The 26019-nt window shown below is 56.3% G+C and overlaps 1 protein-coding gene across 12 annotated transcripts in view; it reads left to right on the top strand.

Moving 5' to 3' along the window:
• Positions 1-420: 420 nt before the first annotated feature.
• Positions 421-26019, top strand: part of DGKZ (diacylglycerol kinase zeta) — a 31477-nt gene continuing 5878 nt past the window's right edge. For 2 of the 12 annotated variants that reach the window (XM_006092000.3, XM_023756653.1), the window contains exons 1-15: positions 2195-2596; positions 19998-20106; positions 20426-20521; positions 20859-20936; positions 22001-22057; positions 22674-22742; positions 23590-23661; positions 23761-23877; positions 23977-24048; positions 24313-24408; positions 24667-24749; positions 24851-24911; positions 25004-25117; positions 25209-25349; positions 25876-25954. In XM_006092000.3, the coding sequence (XP_006092062.1) occupies positions 2436-2596; positions 19998-20106; positions 20426-20521; positions 20859-20936; positions 22001-22057; positions 22674-22742; positions 23590-23661; positions 23761-23877; positions 23977-24048; positions 24313-24408; positions 24667-24749; positions 24851-24911; positions 25004-25117; positions 25209-25349; positions 25876-25954 (1405 nt within the window). In that variant the 5' untranslated portion in view covers positions 2195-2435. Of the gene's footprint in view, positions 565-2194; positions 2597-18925; positions 19675-19997; positions 20107-20425; positions 20522-20858; positions 20937-22000; positions 22058-22673; positions 22743-23589; positions 23662-23760; positions 23878-23976; positions 24049-24312; positions 24409-24666; positions 24750-24850; positions 24912-25003; positions 25118-25208; positions 25350-25875; positions 25955-26019 lie in introns of those variants that run through there. The other 10 variants (XM_023756654.1, XM_014458599.2, XM_006092001.3 and 7 more) reach the window with 10 other exon arrangements.

Genomic DNA, 26019 nt, shown 5'->3' with positions numbered 1-26019 from the left:
CTGGGCACCGCCCTCCAACACACCCGGTAGTTGTGATGAAGTGGGAGGCCTCAGCAGGACCAAGAGGTGAAGATCAGAGGTTAAGTGGAGAGGAAGGCCAGGCTGAGGCTGAGGCTGAGGCTGAGGCTGAAGTTCAGATCCCAGCCTGGGCAGGCCTGGTGGCTGCCTAGCAGCCTCTGACTCTTGGGCTGTCTCCTGGCTGCTGGGCTGGGCTTGTCCTCACCTGCCTCTGGCTCTCCCGTTCAGCTCCTCTTCCCAGCTAGCCTCCTGCCCCAGCCAGCGGAAGGCAGGCGCCTAAGAGGACTCTGGTCCTCGGCTGGGGCAGTCAGCTGGTCTCTCGCAGGGCCCCCGGTCAGGAAGTGCCAAAAGAGGAAGAGAGTTGCCGGCAGGATGAGCGTAGTGGGCCGGCCACAGTACCCAGGGAGGCTGCGATGAGGCCACAGCTCTGGGCCCCGCGGAGGCGCTGGGGACAGAAGAAGGGGAGCGCCTGGGGGCACTGAGGCAGATGTGGCGCTACCGCTCCTGGGACGTGCCACAGATCCCAGCCGAGACCCCCCAGACACAGTAGGTACTCAGGGTGGCCCAGGAATGGGCACCTCCAGCCCTCTCTGAATCTTTTATCTGGGACGGGGGATTGTGGCAGGAGTGGGGTTCCCCACCCGCAGTCCAACAACTCTGCAGAGACTCAGAAAAAAAAAGCAAAAGGGGTTCTTGGCAGGATGAGGGGAAGTCTGATGTTGAATTGCTGGGGGGCAGTGTGGTGGAGGGCTGAGTTCACAGGCAATCACAGTGGGGGGGCCTGGGAAGAGGAGCCGCGACAGGAATGGGGCATTGTGTGCTGAAAGGCCCTGTGCACACTCAGGGGGGTCTTCAGCTGCCTCTGGTCTCCTCCCTCAAAGCTAGGTGTCAGAACCATTGGGAAAGCCTCAAAGGGGCACATGCACCCCAGAAGGACAGCATTTGGTCCACTTGGGGATTTCACTGCCCGCCTGGCCATCCTGGCACCTGCTGCTGGCCCACGGGAAACTGTAAGGAAACTCCGAGCTTCTGGGTGCTGGCTCTTTCTCAAAACCACAGGATTTCCCACAGGCCACAGCCCCCCAGCATTGGCTATATGTGGCTGCCTAAGTCTGGAAAACGGGCTGCTAGAACTCCAGAGGAGAGGGTAAAAGTGAAGGTGACACAGGATGTGGCTTTGCAGAGAGGAGTGTGAACAGAAACAGCGGGCAGCTGATGTGGGCATCTGGGTGGCAGGGCTCGGGAGGAAGAAGACCACGCTCTCCAGCTTCCTAGCCTCCCTTTGTCAGCCCTGCGGAGGCTCTCCGAGCTGCCCGAGCTGCTGATTCCCAGGCATGTGTGCTGGCCGGTCCACCACAGGCAATGGCTCTGGTTCCCATTGCTTTCCTCACCTTTAGAAGGAACAAGTTCTGCTGCCCTTGGGGTGTGCTTGTGTGTGTCTGAGAGGTCTGTTTCTGGTGGGTGATGTATGTGCAAGAGGCAAGTGACAACTTGTAGCCGTTGTCCTGGTAGGTGTTTGTGCAGAGGAAAAAGGTGTGCATGTTCTATGTGGGTGTGTATGTTGGTGAACGAGTGTGGTCCTTGTGTGTATGTATTTATGGGTGTGCAGGTGATTCCTGTAATGTAAGAGATCTACAAGTTGTGCTGGATATTGTGTTGGGGAAATGCTATTTGTTAGAAGTATGTAAAAGGGTTAGAAGCAACTGACTAGCTGTGGAAAGATGAATTTGTATGACAAACGCGTACGTTCTTTGTTAGGGTGTCCAAGGGTCACTTTGGTGTGAGTATACATTTCTGAGTGTAAGAAGCCGGGGTGGGAAGTGTTAGCGTAATGAGTGAACATAGTCGTGGAAGAGGCATGTTTGTTCTGTGTGACTCTTTATTCTCGTGGGTGTGATTTGGGAAAGCCAAAGGGGTAAGGGTGGAGATTGTGTGAGTGGCTGTGAGCGGGCACTGGGTGTGCGAGAGCGGTGTCCATTCCGTGCGGCGGCGTCAGGCCGGAGATTCGGTGGGATCCCGGCGGACCCGGCAAGGGTTTGGGGGCGGGGACTCGATCGCCACGCCCCCTGGGCCCCACCTCCTCTGGGAGGCCAGGAGGTGTGCTGAGCGGCCGGCGGCCAGCAGAGGGCGCCGCGGGCGGTTGCCACCGCGCACCCGAGGGGGCGTGTCCGGCGGCGGGCAGGCAGCAGCCTGGCCAGCTATGCGGGGTCCTGCAGCCCCGGCCGGCGGCACTTCCTGGAGCGGCGGCCGCTTCCCGGGCACCTGGGCGTGGGGCGCGGGGGCGCGCGGCGCGGGGCGGGCAGAGCGGGCGCGCGCCATGGCCCGGGCGGGCGGCGCCGAGCCGGCGTGTTGAGCCCCGGCCGCCGGCCCGGCATGGACGTCTCCCGCGGGCCCGCCGCCGGCCGGGGCTAGGGCCGATGGAGCCGCGGGACGGCAGCCCCGAGGCCGGGAGCAGCGGCTCCGAGTCGGCCTCCGCCTCGTCCAGCGGCTCCGAGCGCGACGCCGGCCCCGAGCCGGACAGGACGCCGCGGCGCCTCAGCAAGCGGCGCTTCCCGGGGCTGCGGCTCTTCGGGCACAGGTGAGCTGGCGGCTGCGGGCGGGCGGGCGCCGCGGCATCGGGCGGGCACCGCGGCTGCGGGCGGGCACCGCGGCTGCGGGCGGACCCGCGCCTGGCACCGGGAGGCGTGCCTCGGTCCCTCGGAGCTGACACTGCGCGGAGGTCTCCCGGCACCGACGGCGCGGGCTGGGCTGTCCTGGCGTTGGCTCCGCGCGGGGGATGCCCCCTGGCGTCCTGGCACCTGCACCGAGTGGGGGGCATTCCCTGGCGCCGGCCACTGAACGCGCCTCCTCTGGGGCGGAGATGCCCAGGCAGGGTCAGCTTCCAGCTGTCCAGCGGGGGGACCGGATCACTCAACCCCTGCACCAGCAGGTAGGGCCCCGGGACCGGCCACCTCTTCCAGGCGCTGATAGAACCGGCCCCTCCGAGTCTCCTGGCCGCGCGAGGTGGGGGCCTGGCCGCCCTCTGGAACTCGGGGGTGCCCGCCTGCCCACCACCGCATGACATCTGCAGGGCATGGCCTCGCCGATACCGCCAGGACACGGGGCTGTCCCGGAACACGGTCCCCGAGTTACTCTCAACATCTAAGCCTCTCCTTGGGGTTGGGGGTGCCTGGCCACCTGTCTACCGTACTCTTCATTCGCCAGGAGACCCCAACCTCTATCTCTGGGAGGCAGTCGGCGCCTCTCCCCCTCCCTCTCAGTCCTTCCCTTGCTGGGAGAGGGATGGGGTGGGCTGCAGGCCGGAGTCTGTGCCCCCTCCCGCTTGCCCCCTCCCCAGCTCACCGACTCTCACCCTCCTGTGCCTGTAACAGGGCTTTGACCGAGACCCTGGTGAGGAGCTGGGGGGAGGTGTGGAAAGACTGAGTGCAGACAGCTCATGGCATGTGTGCGGGGTTTGTCTGGGAGCCGCTTCCTGCCAGGGCAGCCCTGGGGTGAGAGGAGGGAAGGTGGAGCCCCATGCGGACCCACCTGGCCCCCTGGGCTTTTTCCTGACTGCCCCCGGCCCTCGAGGAGCTTGCAGCCAATCAGCTAAGGACCCCAGAGCCAACACATACTGGACTCTGACCACTTGGAGTCTGCCCAAGGCCTCTCCTCACTTTCCTTCAGTTGCCCAGGCTTCGTGGCATTTGGCCCCTCTGAGCTTTACCCTGTCCCTTCCCCGGGTAGACTTTACCACCAGTAACTTGGGCAGTTTCCTCCTGTCGAGCCGGTTGGCGTCCCGGTAGTGCCGACCTATGCCCTCCGCCTGCCCTACCCTCGCCAGGGCCCTGCTCTTTGCACCTGCAGTGTGTCGGCAGGCCCACTCACGGCTGGAGCCTCACACTGGCAGATGGAGCTCCGTGGGCTCCTAGGAAGCCACGCGGGCTTCAGTGTCACATAAAGCGGGGAAGGGAGCACAGCTCCCAGTCCCTCTGTTTTGTCACCCACAAACCTGCAAGATGGAACAGTTTACACCCAGCTCTGCAGGATGTAGCCTCCAGTGTTCACACGGCTTCAGAGGGGGAGGGAGGGGCTCCGCCAGAGGCTTCCTGTCCCTGCCCACAGGGTACCAAGAGTCGGGCTATTCCGATCCGTTGCTCTGCCCCTACTGAAGGGCACAGGTTTGTGGATGGATGGATGAACCTCAGGCACATTCAGGAGGAAGAGCAAGAAGCAAGAAAACCAATAAGTACCTTTACATCATTGTCTAAAATAAGCAGGACAGGTTCAGAAATATAAGTAGTTTGCCCAGGGTCACATAGCAAGTAAGGCAGAGGTAGAGTTTGAACTCTAGTCTGATTCTAAAACCCACATCCCTTTCTCTGTATAGGTTCCCAACAGAACGTCACAGTGACCCAGGGAGCTTTAGGAAATACTGATTCCTAGATCTTATCCTTGGCATGTGTGACTGGAGGTGGGGCCTTTGCAGCTTCCCAAGCGTTTCTGATGTGCTACCAAGTTTGCAAACCACAGTATTACATCACTCTGGGGATGCTAAGTGATCCAATAGAATGCTTAATGAGAAGGAAATCAAAAGCTCTCTGGAAGCGTGTAAGGAGTGTCTCGTGCTGGGGCAGTGGGGCATTCAGAAGTGAATATATTTGGAAAACCCAGTAGAGTCAAGGGGAGGGCAATGGAAGGAAAGATTTTTCCCTGACAGGCCTGGGAGCTCAGAGAATCAGATGCCCACTGGGGCTGACCTCCCTCCCTTTGCTTTGCTTGGAGGAAGCCAGGACAAACATTTGGAACAGTGCACCTACCCTGGGCACTGCCCCTTTAATGATGTTTAATTGGTCATGCCACCTTTACTGATTGCCAGTCTCAGGTAAAAGTCCCCAGTGCCCCAGCTAAAACCAACCCTCCATCTTTTCCCCAGGCTCCGTACTCTTTTTTTTTTTCTCACCTGATATGTTTCTATTGATTTTTTTTTAGAGAGGGGAGAACCATCTATGTGAGAGAAAAACATCAGTCAGTTGCTTCCTGTATGTACCCCAACTGGGGACCAAACCCCGAAACCTAGGCATGTGTCCTGACCAGGAATTTAACCTGCAACATTTCAGTGTATGGGACAAAGCTCCAACCAACGGAGCCACCCAGCCAGGGCTCCATGCTCATTCTTAACCTGACTCTTGCTTCTCACTGGGTGCCCACCTTCTGCATTCCCCCCATCCTGATCCCCTCCCCTCCCATACACACCTCAAACCTTGGGGCTGAGGGGTGATAAGTGAATAGACAGTGGCTAGAAGGAAGCATCCAGGATAACATAGATTGGTGGTGGCTGCTGAAGCCCTGTTGAAAAGTCTGCATGCGGATCTTGGCTCACTAGTAAAGTTCTATAATCAACTAGCACTCTACTCTGGGCTTGGGAGGGTAGTGAGGGTGCCTGGGCAGCGTGCTAGCTTCCCTGGTCCAGGCAGGTAGCACAGGCTCTGAACGGCAGCCTCTTCGGCATCTTCTTTAAGAGGTTTTTCCTTGAAGCCCACGCACAACAGGCTTCACCCTCCTGGAATCTGGGGAGCAGTTTTCCCTCTCCCCTTTTTTGGCCCAGTTAAGACACAAAGCGGAGTCCCGATTCTCCCCAGCTCCATTCCACCTCACTTGCCCTTGCTGGGAACTTTCAGCCCCCTCCCAGAAGAGGAGGTATAGGCCCCGCCCTAACCCCAGAGTATCTGGCTTTTCCTCTTTCCTTACTGTTCAGATTCTATTGGCCTAAGGGGTGGTCACTCAGAAGTGGAGGGATCTTGACTGTCACCTCCTTGTCCTCCAGAGCCCACCTGGAGAGAAGACTCGCTTATCCTTTGGCCTGGTCCTGGCAGCCTGGCCCTGGGCAGGCCACACAGCTTGTGGATTAACTGATTTCGCACCCCAGGGGTGTCAGAAGTTCCCTGGCACTTTTCACATCTAGACATAAGGGGCCTCATCCTTCATAGTCCCTGGGAACCTGCTGGCTGGCTCTGCCACCCCTGCCCTTCATTAAGTGCTCAAAGTCATTAGTCCCCAGAGGGCAGGAAACACACCCGTGGAACAAGTTTGAGACAATAGGTCCCATTTAGAGGTGCTGCCACATGGCCCCAAGGGAGCACGGTGGGAGTCCAGTTAGGCAGCCTGAAGGGAGCAGCCCCAGTTTGGGCTGGTTTTGCAATGATTGGGAGGGACATGTTGAGGGCTGCCTCACAGAATATCTGTCGTGGCACCGAGGTGTCTGGAGCAAAAGAAGCCTCTTTGGGTGGTTTGTCTTGTTGGGAGGGGCCCAGGTGGCCAAGGGAGGCAGGTGCAAGACAGAGTCCCCGAGTTCCCACCAATTTGGGAAGACAAAGGGGCCTCAGTGGCTGAGCGTTAGTTCACTTCACTCGGCCTGTTCTCCATGCAACATCGTGAGCTGGTGTGGGGCTAGCCAAGGTTGGGAACTAGGGTAGGGCTCTCGCTCCCAAGTCTTCCCTCCACTGCCACACACCCACCAGAGCCCCTGGCTTACAGACCCAGGAAGAGATGGGTAATTCTTATCATTTTTTTCCGTGCCATACTCCAGAAAGGTCAGTTCTCAGGATTCGGAGCTGCCCAGGACTCTCAAATTGGTAAACGAGAGCACAAGAGTGGGTGTCTTCTCAGGCAAGGATAGAGGAAAGACTGAGTGACCCTAGTCAGAGAGAGCCTAGGCCCTGGGCAGCTGGAGGTGGGGAGGAGAAAGCGGCAACAGGCCTGCCCTCCTGGCTTCCTGAGCCCTCTCCAGGATTCACCAGTCACCACCCAAGCAGAAGAGGAGGTGAGTGGGGATGCTGGCCCTGAGGCGTGGCTGTGCTGATCCCTAGAAGAAGCAGAATTTGGGTCCCTGTATCCTCACAAAGGTGAGGGAGAGTTTCAAACGCCAGCAGCTGTTGAGGGAACTTGCCCTGCAGTACCCTAGAGTGACACAAGGGGGCGACAGCCACCATTGTGGGGAGGCCGGGGAGGAGAGAGTCTCCTTCCTGCTGGCTCAGTTGCCCCAAAGACCTGCTGTGGGTGGATCCCAGACACCTCCTGCTGGTGGCTTACCTGATACTCTGGCTGCAGGGTGGGGCCGACTAGAAGGTAGCAGGAGGCAGTTTGGTGAGCTTCCCCAGCACCTGGCCCAACCCTTTTCCTCTCTGAAGACTGAGGCCAAGGTCTCACCACTAGCTAGGGGTTATCTGGGACTCGGTGCCAGTCCCCTAACTCCAGGGTTACGTCAGTGTGTCCTGCATCACAGGACACCAAAGCCTCCCTGCTTCTGAGAAATCCTCATCTGGCACCCTTCAACCTGCCCTCTGCCTCTCCTCCTGGAGCTGCTTCTGACACCTGAGCAGTTCTCCAAGTCAGAATGGGGTGTGGGGGGACAGTGTGGGTAAGAAGGGGGAACTGCTACACCTGCATCCAGGCTCACCAGTTCCCCTTGTTCCTGGGTGGAATTAGCGGGGTGCACCTCTGGGTGGCACCAAGCACTCATTTCTCACTCCCTGGGTTGCTTCCTCTGTGTCTCATGTGTGGTGCTCCTCATATCCTTAGGGTATCAGCCCCACATAGGGCCTACAGTATAGTTCCCCACCCCCCATGGTTCTCCGCACAGGGCCCAGATGGCATTCGGTCACAGGTGGCAGCCTTGGGAGGCAGTTTCAGGTGGGGAAAGGGTAGGCCAGAGTAGTGACCAGATGCCCAGAGGGGCTACCATTCTGCCATCGTTCCTTTCTGCGTTCTTCCTTCGCTGAGACACCAGACACGTTTGAGTGAGACCAAGGGCTCTGTGGCCCAGGGAAAGGAGGGGGAGGCTGAGCTGGGCACTCCCACCCTCCCCCACATTCCCCGGCATCCAGGTGAGTGATGCATCAGCTCATCTTTCTCTGTCAACTAACAGTTGCCAGAAACTTATAAATCCATCAGTTTCATGTGATCCTCACCACAACCTTGTAGTTAGTTTTTTTAATTCCCATTTTATAGATGAGACACCAAGGCTCAGAGAGGTCAGGGGTGTGGCCCAGGTCACACAGCTCTCACTGGAGCCCAAACCCAAGGATCTTTTCAGAATGCCAGGCTGCCCTACTTAATAGCACTCTTTTCTTCCATTCTTTTATTTTTCCATCTCTAAGATGGTGGAGCCTGAAAAGGGGTTTGAGGGCTCCATGAGAGTGAATGAGAGAATTTTGTCTCGTGTGGGAGTAGAGTGAGACCCGTGAATGATATACTCCTGGACCCTGAGGGAGAACTGTCACCAGGATCCTAACTTGAGAGGGAGCATGGCTGGGCTGGAGGAGACCCTTGAATAGGGAGACTGGGTTGTCACATGGCTCCCTGGCTGGATCTGGAGTGGAGGGGCAAGTCTGTGACCTTTTCTCTTGCTTTCAAAGTACAGGGAGCAGAAGGCTCAAGGGACGTGTTTCAAGGAACCCCTGGTATCACTCTGGGGTCAGTGGGTGGCCTGTAGCCTGGGGAGAGATGCTTAGGAGGAGATCACATCCGTACCCAGCACCTCATGGTGAGAGGTCTGAAGAGAGATGGGGGCCCAGAGCCCTCCCCCTCCACTCTCAGCAGCCTCCCTCCCCCCTTGCTCCTGGCAGAGCACCAGTTCATAGCTCCCACGTAGAGGCCTCTCCCCTGCTAGGGCTGAGCCCCATCATAGCACACGTCAAAATAGCTGTCTGGGAGCCTGGGCCTGCTTCGCCCACGCCAGCATCTCCCGGGTTAACAGCTTGCCTGTCTCTCCGCCCCCTTCCCCAGCTTGCTGACATTTTACTGAGGCGGGGGCGGTTGTGAAAGGGGCAGGCTGGTTCCTGCTCCCCAGCCCACACCGACACCCCACTGATACAACCTGCCACCCACTCACCCTCCTCTGGAAGTCATCCTTTCGGGGGAGACCTTCCTTCCTGTCCCACAGACATGGGGCTTCTATTATAAGACAGTATGAGGAACACACTCGGGGTTCCATGCCCTCCATGAAAGACCCAGGGCAATCTCAGAGAGCTGTTCTCCCTCTGAGTGTCTTTTTAAAAATTATTTAAGAATATTTTTTAAAATACATATTTTATTGATTTTTTACAGAGAGGAAGGGGGAGACATTGAAAGTTAGAAACGTCAGTGAGAGAGAAACATCGATCAGCCGCCTCTTGCACACCCCCTGCTGGGGATGTGCCCGCAACCCAGGTACATGCCCTTGACTGAAATCGAACCTGGGATCCTCCAGTCCGCAGGCCGACACTCTATCCACTGGGCCAAACCAGTTAGGGCTTAAGAATATTTTTTAAGACACTAAGTGCTTTGCAGTTAGAAAAGTTTGGTCAGATCTTACTTACCATTATGCATATTTGCTTTAGATAGAGCTGGATGCCCCACGCCCCTCTCCCCCGAGGAAACCACAGTCCTCATTCTGGTGTTTGTATTCCCATGCCTGTTTTAAAAATGTTCCCTACATAGGTATGCATCCATAGCAACATATAGTACTGTTTTGCATGGCTTTGCACTTGATTTATATGCACTTGTACATATTCTGAGTTTAGCTTTTCTTGTTGTTGTGGACATTGAGCCATCTTGAAACTTGAGCTCTGTGAACACATGTTAACTTCCGTATACTGTTATTTTTTTGTAACTGTATAGCTGCTTACGTGCCCAGTGTCCTGTCAGTGGGCATTTAGGTTGTTATCAGTGGGGTTGCCCTTGGAGCCGTCCTTCAGAAACTGTTCTGGTGCACGTCTCCTGTGTGTTCTCCCCACCGGGGCCTGATTACAGGTGATGTGTCTTCAGCTTAGATAGTGGTTGCCAAATTGCACTCCGAAGTGATGGTCCTAATTTTCTGTAGTTATTTTCTTTAAAGTTTTGGTAAACTGAGGAGTTGGTTACCATGAACAAACACTTTCTCTTTCAAGTGTGGAACAGCCCCATGAGGAAGACATGGTGGGTATTTCCCCCACTTATCAGATGAGGACATGGAGGCTCAGATAGGGTAAGAGGTTTGGCTTGAGATCCTATAGCTGATCAGAGGCAGAACCACTTTGGACCTTTGAGTCCAAATCCTCAGGAAAGACTACTCCGATTTTAGGCACACTTCCTGCCTCAAAGCCAGGGGAAACACCCCTACCCCTATGTGGGTGCATGGAAATGGGGCGGGTATGTGGGGGGGAGGGCAGGGAGGGGCCCGAGGGACTGACAGCTGATTGTGAGAAGATCTAGAGGATGGAGGAGAGAGCAATGTGATCAGAAGGTTGAGAGGGGTAGTTAAATGTTGAATGAGGGATGAGGGGGGAATGGTGCTCCTGGCAGATGGGGAATGGGAGCCTACTGCAGACACAGGAGAAGGCCACAGGGGGACTGGTCACAAGAGAAGAGGGATGTGGGGGCCAACAGAGGGCTGGTAACTCTCCCAGCAAGGGGTTGGAATACTCAGAGGGAGACTTATCAGCATTCCTATCAGGGATCGGTTTCAGTGTACGCCTCTGAGACACAAGAGCTTAGCCCAAACCAGCAACTTGCCCACCCGATGATGGGCAAGGCCTCAGGAGCTGGCCAGCTGCTGGGTCACTGTGCTGGCCCAAAGCCCTTTGCTCTCAGCTTGATCCATGAGGCTGAGCCTGGACCATTCACTTTTCCCTCCATTCACTCTTCCAACCACTTCCCGCACTTCTAGACTCTGCAGTTGTGAGCAATACATGGCCCCAGGGGCTCACAGTCTGGTGGAGGATACAGACTTGTAAACCAGCACTGTTGGCGAATAACCAAGAGAGGGCCCGAGCGTGGGAGCAGCTAACCCTTTGGGAAAAGGACTGGGGAGAACTTTCCAGCAGAGCTGATGTCTGAGCCAGCTCTGAAAAGATGAGAGGAAGTAGTTGAGGCGAGTTCACTAAGCAGAAGAGGGGCACTTTATTGCAGGTAGAGACTACCATGTGCCAAGTGCACAGGCATGAAGAGACCCACAGTGCTTTGTTTGACGGGAGCATTTAGAGAGAGGGTGAGAGCATGGGCCTGGAGCAGACTCCTGGGTTGGAATCCCAGCTCTGTGACTGCAGGCAAGTTATTTTCTTTTTTTCTTTTTTTCTTGGTTTCCTCATCTATAAAATGGGCGTAATAATACTATTTTTCTGAAATTAAATGAGTGGATATTTGTAAAATTCTTAGAATGTGTGGCACAGAAGAGTTACATATTTGTCAAATAAAATGTATAAAGGATGAAAGGAAGATGGAAGAGGAGCTGAGAGGCCTAGTGACTGCCAGGCCCAGGTCTTTGCGTTTTGCTCAGTCGAGGGTGAGTGGGCACTTTAGAATGAATTCTGGTAGCAGTGGGAGGATAGCTTGAAGAAGAGGCCCTAAAGGAATGAGTCAGTAATTCATTCCACAAACATTTCTCCAGGACCTACCGGGAGCCAGACCATGAGATGGGGACTCAGGACATGAAGGAGAGACGGGGTTCAGAGGGGTAGTTAAATGTTGAATGAGGGATGAGGGGGGAATGGTGCTCCTGGCAGATGGGGAATGGGAGCCTACTGCAGACACAGGAGAAGGCCACAGGGGGACTGGTCACAAGAGAAAGAGGGATGTGGGGGCCAACAGAGGGTTTGTAACACTCCCAGCAAGGAGCTCAGAACTAGGATCCTTGCTCAGCTCCCAGGCATCTGAGGGAGCCCCTCCTTACCCACCACCCTTACCCTGTGACTTCATGTCACCAAATCCTATTGTCTAGGTTTCATAAGGAAAGCCACAGAGAACATGGAGTGGCCGTGACATTCGGCCCAGAGAGGGGCCTCACCTGTCACTGTTCGTGTCCTTTGGAGAAGAGAGGAAGGTAGCTGTTAAACAAAGGCTGTTGCCATCCCCTTGTGCCCAACAAAGAGAAGTGGTCTGGGCCAGCCTGGTCTTGTGGTCAGCCCTTGGGTGTGGTACTCATGGTGGAGGAAGCTCTTCTCTTCCCTTATGGCTCTGGCCCCTCCTCCATGGAATTCCCTGTTCCTTCCTCCTGAGCTGGTCAGTAGTAAACACTGGACTTGCTGCCAGGACATGCTGGGCATGCCCAGATGCACTAGACCTTGCCCCTGGTTCCCTGAGAGCTTGTAGTCCGGTGGGTGGAAGGAACGAGGCATATGCTTTGAAAGAATCAGGACTTTCAGGAGTCCAGTGATAGAGGAGCCAAATGGGTAGTGTGAAGTTCTCAGTGGGAGGGATGTATTCTTGGCTGGGGCAGCTGTGAGCAGGTGGGATTCTGATATGAGTTGGGGAAGGAGGCCAATCAGTATTCCAGCAGAAGGTAGGCCATGTGCAGGGACACAGCAGTGAGCTCAGGCACAGCCAGATTGGGGGCGGGGGGATGGACAAAGAATAGGTTGGCTTGGTTAGAACCAAGGGTTTGTGTCGAGGCGTAGGAGGCTGAATCAGTGCCACGCTACAGAAGCCGAATTTGCCAGGTTGGAGGATTTGGAATCCATGCTGGATCAGTGTTTCCCAAAGTATGGTCCAGGGGCGGGGGCTGGACCCTTTAGAGGCTTAGTGAGGTCAAAACCATTTTCATAATAATACATTTAGAGCTGCTGTGGCTTGTGCCCTTTTTACCATGTTAATATTTGTACTGATGGTGCAAAAGGAAGGGTGGGTAAAACTTCTGGAACCTTGGCACAAATCAAGGCAGTGGCCCCAAAATAAACTAGTAGCCATTGTATTCTTCACACCACACTCACAACAACGAGAAATGCAGTAAAAAAAAAAAAAAAATATTGATTTTATAAAGCCTAGATACTTGAGTATACATCTTTTAAATATTCTGTGTGAAGAAGCATAAAGTATACATAAGGACTCCAAGCTCTGATGGTTGTCTTGAAAAGCACTTTGCAAGCTGTACTAGTCACTTTCTCCAGGAACACCATTTTCACTTGAAAGAACACCTGGCGGACAAAACGTCCAACTAGGTGTTTGCCAGACATTTTCTCAAAATGAATGAAGTGAGCTTGTCACTTCAAAAACAGTATCGGTATTTGTTGCTAATGATAAAATGTGAGCTTTTGAGCGAAAGTTAGATTTTAGAAACCTTGTATCCACTATCTAGAGGCTGACAGCTACCTTTCCAGGACTGAAAGAGTCTTCTAATGAGCTCAGTGGTGATGTTAGCAGGTGTGATTTTTTTATGTTGTATAATGAAAAATGTCAACATTTGGAAGATCTTCATAACTCAGGAAAGCAATATTTTCCAATGACTGATGCTTGATGTTACAAAACTCAGAATGCAAGATAGACCAGTGAAAAGTTCATTGGTATGGTTTCAGATTCCACATAGCCACTAACCTTTAAGAAACTACCACTTGCCATATTTTGATGTAGTAGCAAATAAGAATATCCATAATTGCTTGAAAAGGCTATTAAAATACTTCTTCCTTTTCTAACTACATGTCAGTGTGAGGCAGAATTTTCTTCATATACTTCAACCAGAATGACATACCAGATTAATGACAGAGGCAGATAGGAGAATCCAGCTGTCTTCTATTGAGGCAGAATCCAACTGTCTTCTATTGAGGCAGACATTAAAGAGATTCGTGAAATTAAACCATGACACCCTTCTTGCTAGTGTTCTTGTTTTAGAAAATATAGTTTGCTTTTCATAAAAGTGTATTATTTATATTCACATGTAATGGGCTTATTGTTTTTAAACAAATTAATAAATATTTTCAACATTTCTCAGTTTTAATTTCTAATATAGTAAATATTAATGGCTGTAACCTGCATAAGTAAAACCTTTTGGGATCTTCAATAATTGTTAAGAGTTATAAAGGGGTCCTGGGACCAGGAAGTTTGGGAGCTGCTAGCCAGGAGTATAAGGAGGGGTGGCATTCTGGGCAGGATGGGTGTGGCATGGGCTGGCCTGTCCTGGACACAAGCCAGGACAGCTCTGACAGGCCCCCTCAGCAGGGCTTGGAGACCCAGCTCAGCCACTTCTGAGCTGCGAGCAGTCCCGGCCTCCACGAGCCTCTGGGGCCCTGTCCGGTCAACGTGGACCACACTGCCGCCCTGGCAGGGGAGCTACAAGTCTCCTGTGTGACAATGCTTGTCAAGTTCTTTGTATGTTGTAAAACTCTCCACAGGTATTTATTTTTGTGGGTTTTTTTGTCTGGAGCCAGTGCTTAACTACCTCAGACACTTTCCCCAGACCCTTGAAAACCTGTCCAGTGGGTGCAAAAGGCGTTAGGTGGCCAGAAGGAGAACGTGTCTGACCCCCACTTCTCCCTCCTCAGACCTTCCCCCCACCCACCCCTCGGCTGAGATAGGGGCTGCACTGTAACTAGTGCCCAGTGGAGGGGAGGCTGTCACTCGGGGACTGTGTGTGTGAATGCCTGCGTGTGCCACCCCCTTCCACCCACCCACTGCCTGTTTGCTGCAGGGCCTGGAGCCACCGCTGGGAGAGGAAGTGCAGTTGGTTACCAATGGGGTTATTTTCATAACGGCTGTCTCAAGCGGGGAGGGGCGGGAGAGGGGAGTGGCGAGGGGGAGGGTGCAGAGGAGCAGCCACAGCAGCTGGCTCTCCAAACTAGGACTTGCTCAGCAAGAGGCCAGCAGCCTGGAGCTGGAGCCAGAGCCAGGGTTCGCCTGCCCAGGGACCCCAGTCCCCACCCACTCGCCCACCTCCTGCCTGCCACCTGCCTTCAGATCAGGTCAAAGGGGGCTCCCCCAACCTTGCCTGTGCTTCCTCCCTCCTGCTTCTGTCTGGGTGGGTCTGGGTGGGGGTGGATCAGGGTGGGCCCAGGCACCACCATCCCCAGAAAGGCTCCTGAAGCTGATGGAAAGGGAAAGGGGAGGTGGAATGTTTGCCCCCAGCCAGGGCAGACCCAACGGAGGTAAACATTACTGGCCTGGTTGCCTCCTTTATCCTCCAGGCTCCCCTGCTCCCCGCTGTGCATTTTTGTTTGTTTGTTTTGGTTGGCAGGATCCCCTTAGTGAGTAGAGGTGGGGAAGTTGGGACCCTGCCTACCAGTCCCCAGACAGGCCTTCCTTCCAGCCGTCCCCACCTGGTAGCAGAGCAGCCAGAGGGGCCTACTGGGAGTAGGGCCCTGCCCACAGCATAGAGTGGGCACTCTGGCTGAATCCCATGGGGGGTTTTGTATGAGCACCTCTGGAGGCAGAGGAGTCCCTGGGGTCCAGGCCTGGGACCAGGGGCAGGGACATTCCTCATAGCATGAGCAGACACCAGGTGGATCTAGCTGCCAGGCTCTGTTCCTCATATGGTGGGTGGTAGCCACCCTGGGTCCTCCTGCTTCCCTTTCTGGGTTCCCACTCCCGCCATGGGCAGAGACAGGAGGTAGCACGATCCGCATACCTGGTGTCTGCTGTGGGTATAGGCTCTGCCGTGTTCCTGCTCTCTCCAGGTATTGTATCATCAGGTGCTTTATACCAACATCTCATCAGAATGTCCCTTATGCCAACCTTCTGAGCTCGGTGGCATCATCCCATTTTGCAGATGAGAACATTGAGACTCAGAAGGTTAGTTGACCAGCCCAGAAAAACAATGGCAGATACAGATTTCAAAGCCTTTGGGCTTTTCCACTTGAAACCAGCATAGAGTGTGAGATAATCTGGCTGGGAGGCCAAGAGTCCTGTCCTAGCTGGAGCACTCATGCTGCTCCCTCGATACTGGCAACTGCCTGAGCCACACTCCTGTCATCAAGGGTGCATGGCCAGACACCATCATGCATGTCTCTCCCTTAGCATCCTTTGTCCTCCTCAGGCCCCCAACAGCCAGCTGGAGGTTGAAGGGGCCCCTGAGTACTTTACCATCCTGTCCCCTCTGGGTGTGACAGGCTTCCCCCGGCCTTCCACCTGGAGGCTGAAGGGCAGCCAGTTTGCTGTTGGGTCAGAACCCTGCGGGGCCTCCTCCAGCGAGTTAAAAAGTGACAGAGCATGAGGTGAGAAGAAGCTGCAGCTCAGAGCAGCACTGTGGGAAAGGCTCCAGGTTGAGGCAGGGAAAAGGCGAGGACAGGCCTGAGGCCAGCTCTGCCCAGTCCCAGGAGAAGCCTCAGCAGAGTTCGGAAGTCAAGAGTCAGGCAGTTGCTGACCAGAGGACAGAGGTTTCTATGGAGATCAGAGAACAGGAAGCGTGGTATCTGGGCCTGGGAAGGGGGGTGAGGGGGGCTTGGGAGCATAGAGGCTTGGGTGCCTGACAGGAGAGCTTGTCATAAAATGTCAAATCAGCCAGTCTGATAGTCTTGTACAAATAAGGAAACTGAGGCCTGTGAAGGGGCAGCTTTGCAATGGTCACACAGCGCTGGCCAGGCCTGCCTTGCTCCCCGCTCGGAATGACTGTACTCGGATAGCTGAGGAGACGCCTAGACATTGTGGACTTGGGATTGCCCAGCAGTGTGGGGGCCACAGTGCTGTAGGAGCACCTGTTAGTGGCCCCCGTGTCCTGAGGTGGGTGTGCAGGTGACCTCTTCCTCCTGGCCCCTCTTGTCAGTGAGGATCTGGGGCAGCAGACAGGGCCTAGCCCTCAGCCCTCACCACTGCCCACAGCGCGCCTGCAGCACCTCCCCCACCCCCACTGACTGTGGCCTTTTGTTTTCTGGGTGACACTAGCATCAGGCGGTGTGTCCGGGTGACTAATCTCCAGGCTGGGCAGCTGTCACAGGGCAGCCTGACCAAGCGGGTGGGGAAAGCTGATACCTCGAGGGGTGCTGGCAAGCCAGTGCCCTGGCAGCAATGGGCAGCTGGGCCTTCAGGCTTCTCTTCCTGGGTGCAGAGCAGACCCTGAGTCAGGCAGACTGGGTTTTGGGTCCCAGTTCTGCCACTGGCCAGCTGTGTGACCTTGGGCATATTACTGCACTTCTTCAAGCCTCCATTTCATCATCTCTGTAATGGATCCATTGATCCTGCCTGCCTCACAGGCTTGTGGCGGGGACCAGATGAGGTGGTAAATGCAAGTGCTTAGCCCAGGGCCTGTCGTATAGTAAGTGTTCAGCAAATGGGGCCCTTATGTTTCTATGGTTCCCTTTCCTACACCATTCCACCTGAGTCCCAGCCCTCTGGCCCAAGAGGAAAGACCCTACTTCCACTGCACCTCTGGGGTGCAGGCTTTACCTTCACGTAGACTTGGGTTCCAACATTGGCTATACACTAACTAGCTTTGGATTTGGGGCAAGTTACTTCTTTGAGCCTCAGTTTCCCATCAGGAACATGACGTGAAACTACATATAGTTTAAGGTAGCCATGGTTCACAAAACGATATGTGTGTTTATAAAGGGCGCGACACAGTACCTGACACAAATGAGCACTTAGTAAATACTAGCCAGGATGATACCGATTTCAGAAGGCAGCCAAGGGCTCTCTGCCCACAGAGCTCACCTCCTGCCCTTTTTCCTACCACCTGCAGGGGCTGGTACTGTAGCAGGCAGAGACCTGGAGCACTGCTTCCCCAGGCACGGCTGCCTGCGCTGCTCGCTGATCACAGGACTCAGGCACTTCGACCCCAGTCCGCCTGCCCCTCAGTACACCTGCACCCGTCCAGGGCTCCGGCCTGACACTGCCTGCCCAGACCCCCAGGGCAGCAGCAAATCAAAGACTGAGTGGGTGGGTAGGTGGGTGGGAGGAGTAGGTGCTAGATGTGTAGCCAGGCCTGACTCCTCAAGCCCATCACTTCCCACCGTGTGTCCAGGGCTCCCACCCACTCAGGCCTCAGCAGGCCAAGTATTTCACCTGTCAGCCCCATGCTGATGTCTGAGGGCTGTGACTCAGACCTCCCTGAGGCTGTCAGGGCTCAGAAGAGCACCCCATGGAGGGACACAGGCATCCCTGGGCACTCTGGAGGTGCCCCCCCCCCGCCCAAGCAATGCCAGGCTTTGTGCCATTCCCCCTGTTAGGGAGAGACAAGGCGCAGGTGATCCCAGTGGCCTGTGAAGAAGGGGTGGCAGGAACAAGTGAGCTGGCAGAGAACGTGGAGCAGGTGTTCAGGAAGGTCAAGAGAGGATGGTTTGAGCAAGGAAGGTCACCAAGGGTCCTGCCTCCCTGGAGGTGGCTCAGGGCAGCTCAGTGTTCGGAATTGAGTTGGGGCTTCTAGCACTTCTTAGAACAAGTCGAGTTCACAGGCACCTTCAACAGAGGGCTGGAAGGGTTTTCAGACACACCCTGTACTTGCACGCCTGGGCTGTCCATGCTGTGCCTCAGGGAGACAGAGCAGCCTAGTTCCAGACAAGTTCTTGCTGTCAGCCCCGCAGAGATACAGACACGTGCACAAACCCAAATCCAGAAGGCTTTTCTCTTGGCTTTCCCCCCCGCACTCCCTCCCCCTCCCCCAAGGAAAGACTGGGGTGGCCTCTCTCCCTGCATCTGCCTCCAGTCCTCTGAGGGCCTGAGCTAAGAATCCGGGAGTCTTGTAAGGACTGAGTTTCTTTGTTTTATTATCATGCCTTGGTTTGTGCCATGTCCCGGGAGAGGATACCTAACCTAACCCGCACCTTGCTGGTGGCGAAAGGAGGGCCTTGCCCTCTGCCCTCTGTTGTCTGAGCCAACTCTGAACTGGAACCCAGGACTCCAGACTTCCAGTTTCCTTTTTATTTTATTTTCCATCAGCTTCAGGCAAGAGAAGTTCTTTAGACCAGACTTTGTGGATTATGGTGCCTGGACTGGGGAAGCCGGGATAGGTAGCTGGAAGTGCCCATTACTCCTGGGGCAGCCTAGAGGTATAACTGGGGAGAGCATCAGTGCTCCCAGGCATGGGACAGGTGGGCTCTCTTGAGGATTCTCTGGCACCTCAGACTCCCTATTTACTGAGAGGCCATAGTCTTCCCTCCCCCCACCACCAAGTGTCTCCTCTGCTCAAAGGGCAGAGGCTGTGCTGGGCTTCTGGGCCCAGGCAGGGCCATGGCCCAGCCCAGCTCCTGATGCTCCTGGTCTCTGTGCCCAACAGGCACCCGCCTGCCCCTGCATGGAGACCTTTTTTAGGAGACACTTCCAGTGGAAGGCGCCAGGCCCTGGAGAGGGGCAGCGGCGGCCCGGTGGCATGGGGCTGCCTACCGGCAAGGCTCGGCGCCGTTCCCCTGCCGGTCAGGCCTCCTCCTCGCTAGCACAGCGGCGCCGCTCCAGCGCACAGGTCCAGGGCTGCCTCCTGAGCTGTGGGATGCGGGCCCAGGGCACCAGCCGCCGCCGCTCCAGCACTGCACCCCCAGCCCGAAACCCCCGCTTCATCGTGAATGAGGTGCCCACCTCACATCCCGCCACTGTTGGGGCTCAGCTTCTGGGTGCACCTCTACTATTGGCTGGACTTGTGGGCATGAGTGAGGAGAAGGAGGAAGAGGGGGTCCAGGAGGAGGATGTGACAGTTGCAGCATTGAGTACCACCCAGCGAGACACCAAAAGATCAGGGCCATCCCCACCCCAGGGTGCGGGGACCCTGCTGCCCGCATCCCGTTGCCTGCATGGGCGCCGAGCCTCCCACCTGCTCCCTGCTGACGCGGTGTATGACCGGGCCCTCTGGGGCCTGCATGGTTACTATCGGCGCCTCAGCCAACAGCGACCCCCTGGCCCTGGGGGCCGAAGAGCCTCAGGCACCACAGCCAGCCCCGTGACGCCCGGCCGTGTGCGCCCGCTCTCCCGCAGGCGCCAGGTAGCCCTACGGCGCAAGTCGGCCGGACCCCAGGCCTGGAGCGCCCTGCTTGCGTAGGTATAGCTGCGGCTGGCAGGGCAAGTGGTGCGGCCTCCAAGGGGGCTGGCGTGGAGCAAGGGCCTCAAGGCTCTGCCTGACCTCAGGGCGCCCTGCTTTGGAGCAGCGCCCCCCAGAAGGGCTGTGAGGAAGGCTGAGTCTCCTGCAGGAATCCTCTCAGAGTCTTGGGCTGTTGGGTGGGGGTTCTCTACTCTCCCTATTGCTGTCCCTATCTTGGCCTTGGGTTGAGGTCACGGTGAGGGCAGAGGTCCCAGGTGGGGAGGGAAGAAAGCAGAGTCACCAAGTGCTCAGCTGGCCTCAGCTGTCTCCTTTTCTATAGGAAAGCTATCACCAAGTCGGGCCTCCAGCACCTAGCACCCCCTCTTCCTGCTCTGGGGGCCCCGTGCAGCGAGCCAGAGCGGCAGATCCGGAGCACTGTGGACTGGAGTGTGAGTGGCTGGGTGCTGGGAGGGGCAGATGGGTACTGTCCCCATTGGGCTCTGGGCCACACAAGCAGTTGGGAGTGGAGGTACTATGGGCAGCTGTGAGAGGAGCCCATGGGCCTATGGGGTAAGGGCAAGCCTCCTGGGTGGCCGTGTTTGAGCCAAGTCTCCAGAGTAGGGACAGTGTAGAAAACAGGATGGAACAGAGTAGATAGAGGTGGCTGGAGCAGGTTTGTCTTGGGAGAGAGAGGTTGTCGGGCCAGGGCAGGGGCTGACAGGTGAGCAGGTGGCAAGCATGCACTGAGTATGCTCATCCCACTTCTAGGAGTCGGCAACATATGGGGAGCACATCTGGTTCGAGACCAACGTGTCGGGGGACTTCTGCTATGTCGGGGAGCAGTACTGTGTAGCGAAGATGCTGGTGAGTGAGTCGTGTGCAGCACACTGACCCCTGGTGGTGGAGCCAGATCTAGAAGCCTGTAGGCTGACCCCTGCTGGCTGGACAGCTGCAGCCCCTCCTGGGGAAGGTGCAAACATGGCTCACACCGGAGCGCGCCCCCCCCCCGCCCCCCCTGCTGTGGGCTACCTGAGGATGGTGAGAGGAATGGGAACTGTGTCCTGATGCCAGAGTCAGTAGTGCGGGTTCCTGGTGCACACAAAGGGCAGGTGTGCTGGGGAAGATGTGAAGTTTGCCTGCCCTTGAAGCAGCATCCTGGGTGGAGGTACCTGGTGCCTCAGGGGCTCTCTCTTTCCTATAGCAGAAATCAGTGCCCCGGAGAAAGTGTGCAGCCTGCAAGATCGTGGTGCACACCCCCTGCATAGAACAGCTGGAGAAGGTGAGTGTGGTTGTTCGACCTTTCCCGCCCCTCCCCTTCAGGTGCTGAACCCTCTCAGAGTACACGTGTCTGCACACACATATGTTACACAGCATTGCCTGCCAGGGGTGCCACAGTGTGTAAGGTGGTGAAGAACCAAGGACCCTCAAGCTGCCATGCCCACATTTGAATCCTGGCTCCCACCTTTATTAGCTGCTGTATCCCCACTGTCCAGCATGGGACACGTTGACTGTTATTCAACAGGATGAATTAATAAAGCATGACCACGACACCATGTTATCAGTCTCCCACCTAACACTTGGAGGGGATAATTGCCTTGCTGAAGCTTCATAGCTGGCTCAGTCATGTGTAGTCCCAAAACCTGGCTCTACATACTGCTACTGTAGAGACCTTTTCCCAAAGTCCATTGTCCAGCATGTCTGCAGCTGGGCAGGAGGGTCCAAGCAGAGGCGGGAGGGCTGCCAGGGCTGATAGGGCTCCCCAGGCAGCAGAAACCCAGACCAGCATACAGGAAAGCCTGTAGGACTAGGAATGGCACCAACAAGGCGAACGTGGGCTGCGTCCCTCAGCCCTTAACTCGTAGAATAAAGCTTCCCTACACTTTGCTAGGGCTGAAGCAGGGACATTTGGGGAAAAAGAAGCAAATGCAACGTCAGGCATTATAGACCTGTCACCACCCCCTAAAGTGAAAGTCAAACCAGGGTTCCACAGTTTAGCGAAAGGTCTCCAGAGACCAGTCGGCGCAAGTCTGCTGGCAAGGACTGGGGTGCCTGCAGGTGCCTAGGCTGGGAGTGCTGGAGATGGAGGGAAAATCTAGGAAACCATGTGCTGTTCTAGTCCCTCCCCATCCCAAGGTCCTGGGCAGAGGAAGGAGAGCTTCCTTCCAGCCAGCGGAGGGGAGGCAGGAGGCAGGGTGGTGTCTCGTGTTCTAAGGGCTCCCGGGCTAATTGGGAGCTATCCTGTCTTGTGAGGAGAACGCTGAATACCCTTTCCTGCAGGGGCTGGCCATATGCCTGACCCCAGGGCAGGGTTCTGATATTTTGCTGGACACTAATCTTTCACAGATAAATTTCCGCTGTAAGCCGTCCTTCCGTGAATCAGGCTCCAGGAATGTCCGTGAGGTAAGTGCTCACGGTAGTTTAGGGGCAAGGAAACCCCAGGTTTCCTGAGTGGACCTCTCTGCAGTGTCCCCAAGTGCCACCAGAGGGCTCAGCTCTTTCTAGCCAGCGGTTCTCAACCTGTGGGTCGCGACCCCTTTGGCGGTCGAACGACCCTTTCACAGGGGTCGCCGAAGACCATCCTGTATATCAGATATTTACATTACGATTCATAACAGTAGCAACATTACAGTTATGAAGTAGCAACAAAAATAATTTTATGGTTGGGTCACAACATGAGGAACTATACTTAAAGGGCCAGAAGGTTGAGAACCACTGTTCTAGGCTGTTAGGGGACCCAGGAAAGTACAAGGGATTAGCTCTGAGAAAGCTTCAAAGGGGAGGGTCTGGCTAGCCCTGCCTACAGAGGGGTGGGGCACCACTTGTCCCCACATGCCCATCCCTCCTCTGAGCCTTAACCCTGCTCCAGGCCTTCATCTCACGCACAGGACTGCGGAAAGCTTCCTGCTTTCCTGCAGCCCCCATTCCTCATCATTAATATATTGAGGGGTGCAGGCCATGCTCAGGGCTCATCTCCTCCACCCCTCACTACAACAATCTCTCTCTCCTCCTCCACCAGCCAACCTTTGTGCGGCACCACTGGGTACACAGGCGACGCCAGGATGGCAAGTGTCGGCACTGTGGGAAGGTGAGAGGCCTGCCCAAGGAAGTCAACTGGCCTGATGCCCACTGGACCTGGGCTGTAGCCCCTGAGCCCATGCTGTGTGTCCAGTGTGGCCTGTCCGTCACTGTGTCCCTAGAGTGCTGAGTCCCAGAGCTCATGCTCAGCAGGTCGAATCACAGTCAGTTCCAAAATGCCCTGGCCTCTGGGCTGGGCAGAGAGCAGGGAGGAAGGGCTTCTTCTAGCACAGTGTGTTGGGACTGCTCTGAGGTCAGTGCGCCCCCTGAGAGCCTGTGGTCTTGGGTGCTAACTCAGCAGGTGTTTGCTGAGCGCCTGGTGGGTGTGGAGGGGGTTCCTGCCCTCCTGGAAGAGGGGGTGGCTCGGAGATGCACTGCAGGTGGTCTTCCCAGCACTGTCCGCAGTGATGTCGTTCACTTGTTCGTGGTCTATTGCTTGTCTGTCTGCCTCAGTAAGTGTAGGTCCTGAATGGTCTTGCCCCCCTGTCCTCCGTTGACCTCAGTGCCCAGCACAGTGTCTGGCGTACAGTGCCTCAGTGACTGCAGTGCACAAGGGGGTGGCCAGGGGCCTGGCCGGGTCTGGGGTCCGAAAGGAGGGATCTGAGTCAGGCAGGAGTTAGCTGTGGGCCCTCCCAGCAGATCTCAGGTGCATACTCAACACTTTGCAGTAACCTCAGAGCACGGGCCCCTGGCCAAGCCTCCTTGTTCTAAGGGCTTATTTTATAGTTTTATAGTTTTTATAATTTTAAAAAATGTGCTCAATTTCCCTGGGTGGAGAGAGGTTGACAACAGAAGAGGGCCTGGGTCTGCTGCTCCAGGCCTGGCCCCTGGCCCCCCCAACCACCTGTCCACCCTAGGGCTTCCAGCAGAAGTTCACCTTCCACAGCAAGGAGATTGTGGCCATCAGCTGCTCCTGGTGCAAGCAAGCAGTGAGTGTGCTCGCCTGCCCCCGCAGGCCATCCCGTGCTGTGCTAGGTTGGGGTCCCAGGGCTCAGCTTGGCCCAGCTCAGCTGTGTTCCCCCCTCTAGTACCACAGCAAGGTATCCTGCTTCATGCTGCAGCAGATCGAGGAGCCGTGCTCCCTGGGGGTCCATGCTGCGGTGGTCATCCCGCCCACCTGGATCCTCCGTGCCCGCAGGCCCCAGGTGAGTCCTGCCTGCACCCTGACACCCCACACACACTTGGGGTCTGCCAGCCACCCCAGCTCACCCACCTTGTCACCAATGCTCCTGCTTCCCTTGCAGAACACTCTCAAGGCAAGCAAGAAGAAAAAGAGAGCGTCCTTCAAGCGGAAATCCAGCAAGAAAGGTCCCGAGGTTAGACCTGGGGCCAGGCAGGCGGCTGGAGGGGACAGGAGAGAGGAGCCTGTTTCTTGGAAGATGCCATAGGCTCAGCCTCTGGTGGGTCATTGTGGACTCTGGGGCCCTGAAGAGGTCAGACCTGCGAGTTGCCTCTCTGTGGCCAGGCCCACCATAAGCTCTGACTCAGAGGTGGTACATGGGGGGCACCCAGGGGTCCTGCTGAGCATGGGGGTAGGGTCCGCCAGGACTTGAGGGAGCCTTACGGGCTGTGTCTCCCAGGAGGGCCGCTGGAGACCCTTCATCATCAGGCCCACCCCGTCCCCCCTCATGAAGCCCCTGCTGGTGTTTGTGAACCCCAAGAGTGGGGGCAACCAGGTAAGCACAGCCTCCCCGCTCCACAGAGCCTGGGGGGAGGCATGGGGTCAAGATTCCTGCCCCTTCCCCCAGAACCCACAGCTGTTCCAGGCTCCATATCAGACCTCTGCCCCGTCTCTTTCCCAGGGATCCTGGGGGAAATCTAATCCTGTCTCTACCCCTTGCCCCTTATTGGGCCTGCTTCCCAGGCCTCCTCCCTGTGCTTCTCCCCACCTCAGCCCACCACCCCTGACCCTCTTGGCTCCTGGTCTCCCACAGGGTGCAAAGATCATCCAGTCTTTCCTCTGGTATCTCAATCCCCGACAAGTCTTTGACCTGAGCCAGGGAGGGCCCAAGGAGGCGTAAGTATTGGCCAAGGCTCTGTGGGGACAGTGGTGGGGGCTTGCCTGGTGCTCAGGGTCCAACCCATATGCCTTGACCCGTTCCTGTCTCCTCCCCCCAGGCTGGAGATGTACCGCAAAGTGCACAACCTGCGGATCCTGGCGTGCGGGGGTGACGGCACGGTGAGTCCTCCTGCTTCTGGCCGGGCCTGGGCCTGGGCCTGGGCCTGGGCCCCGCTGGCCTGACCAGACCTCTTCTGCTCTGCCCCGTCCAGGTCGGCTGGATCCTCTCCACCCTGGACCAACTGCGCTTAAAACCACCACCTCCTGTTGCCATCCTGCCCCTGGGCACTGGCAACGACTTGGCCCGCACCCTCAACTGGGGCGGGGTGAGAGCCCATGGGAGGTGGGCCGCTGGGTGGGCCGTGTGGTGGGGAGGCCTGTCCTCAGGAAGGGCTCGGTTTCTGCTTCTCCCACCAGGGCTACACAGATGAGCCTGTGTCCAAGATCCTCTCCCACGTGGAGGAGGGGAACGTGGTGCAGCTGGACCGCTGGGACCTCCGCGCCGAGCCCAACCCTGAGGCAGGGCCTGAGGAGCGTGAAGAGGGTGCCACTGACCGGGTGGGTAGGCCAAGGCAGGGGCAGTGGGTGTCTGGGATTCCCAGGAGACATAGCTGGGCCCCTTTCCCATTCCATTGTTCTAGGACTTTGGTCAGTCTCTTCATTTCTTCATCTATACAATGGGAATAATGGTGCTCACCTCACAAGACAGTTGTTATTCAGCCACTTGGCAAATATTTACTAAGTACCTGCTCTCTGCCAGGCACCGTTCTAAGCAGTGAGCAAGACAAAGTCCCCCTTGTGGAGCTCCTGCAGACAATGGCACATGGGGAAGGAAAGCCGGGGAAGAATGCCAGCGGGTGAGGGTGCTCTTGTGTACAGGGCACCTAGGGGAGCCGAGGGGCAGAGCCTGAGGCAGGCAGGTGGCGGGGAAGAGGTTCTGGTGGACCTTGTGAACTGCAGAAAAGGCCTCTGAAAATGTGTGGCTGAGCAAGCACAGTGGCCCTGGCTGGGGCTGGGGCTGGGGCTGGAGCAGGGAGGTATCTGTGAGGCCTGACCCTCATGCTGGTCCCTTGACCTTTTCCAGCTGCCTCTGGACGTCTTCAACAACTACTTCAGCCTGGGCTTTGATGCCCACGTGACCCTGGAGTTCCATGAGTCTCGAGGTTGGCAGTCTCTTGCTGGGGAGGCAGGGGAGGCAGGGACACAGGAGTGTCCCTGAAAGGGTCAG

Source organism: Myotis lucifugus, unplaced genomic scaffold, assembly GCF_000147115.1.
Source record: "Myotis lucifugus unplaced genomic scaffold, Myoluc2.0 scaffold_97, whole genome shotgun sequence".
NCBI lineage: Eukaryota > Metazoa > Chordata > Mammalia > Chiroptera > Vespertilionidae > Myotis > Myotis lucifugus.
This window is presented reverse-complemented; position numbering and strand designations above follow the sequence as displayed.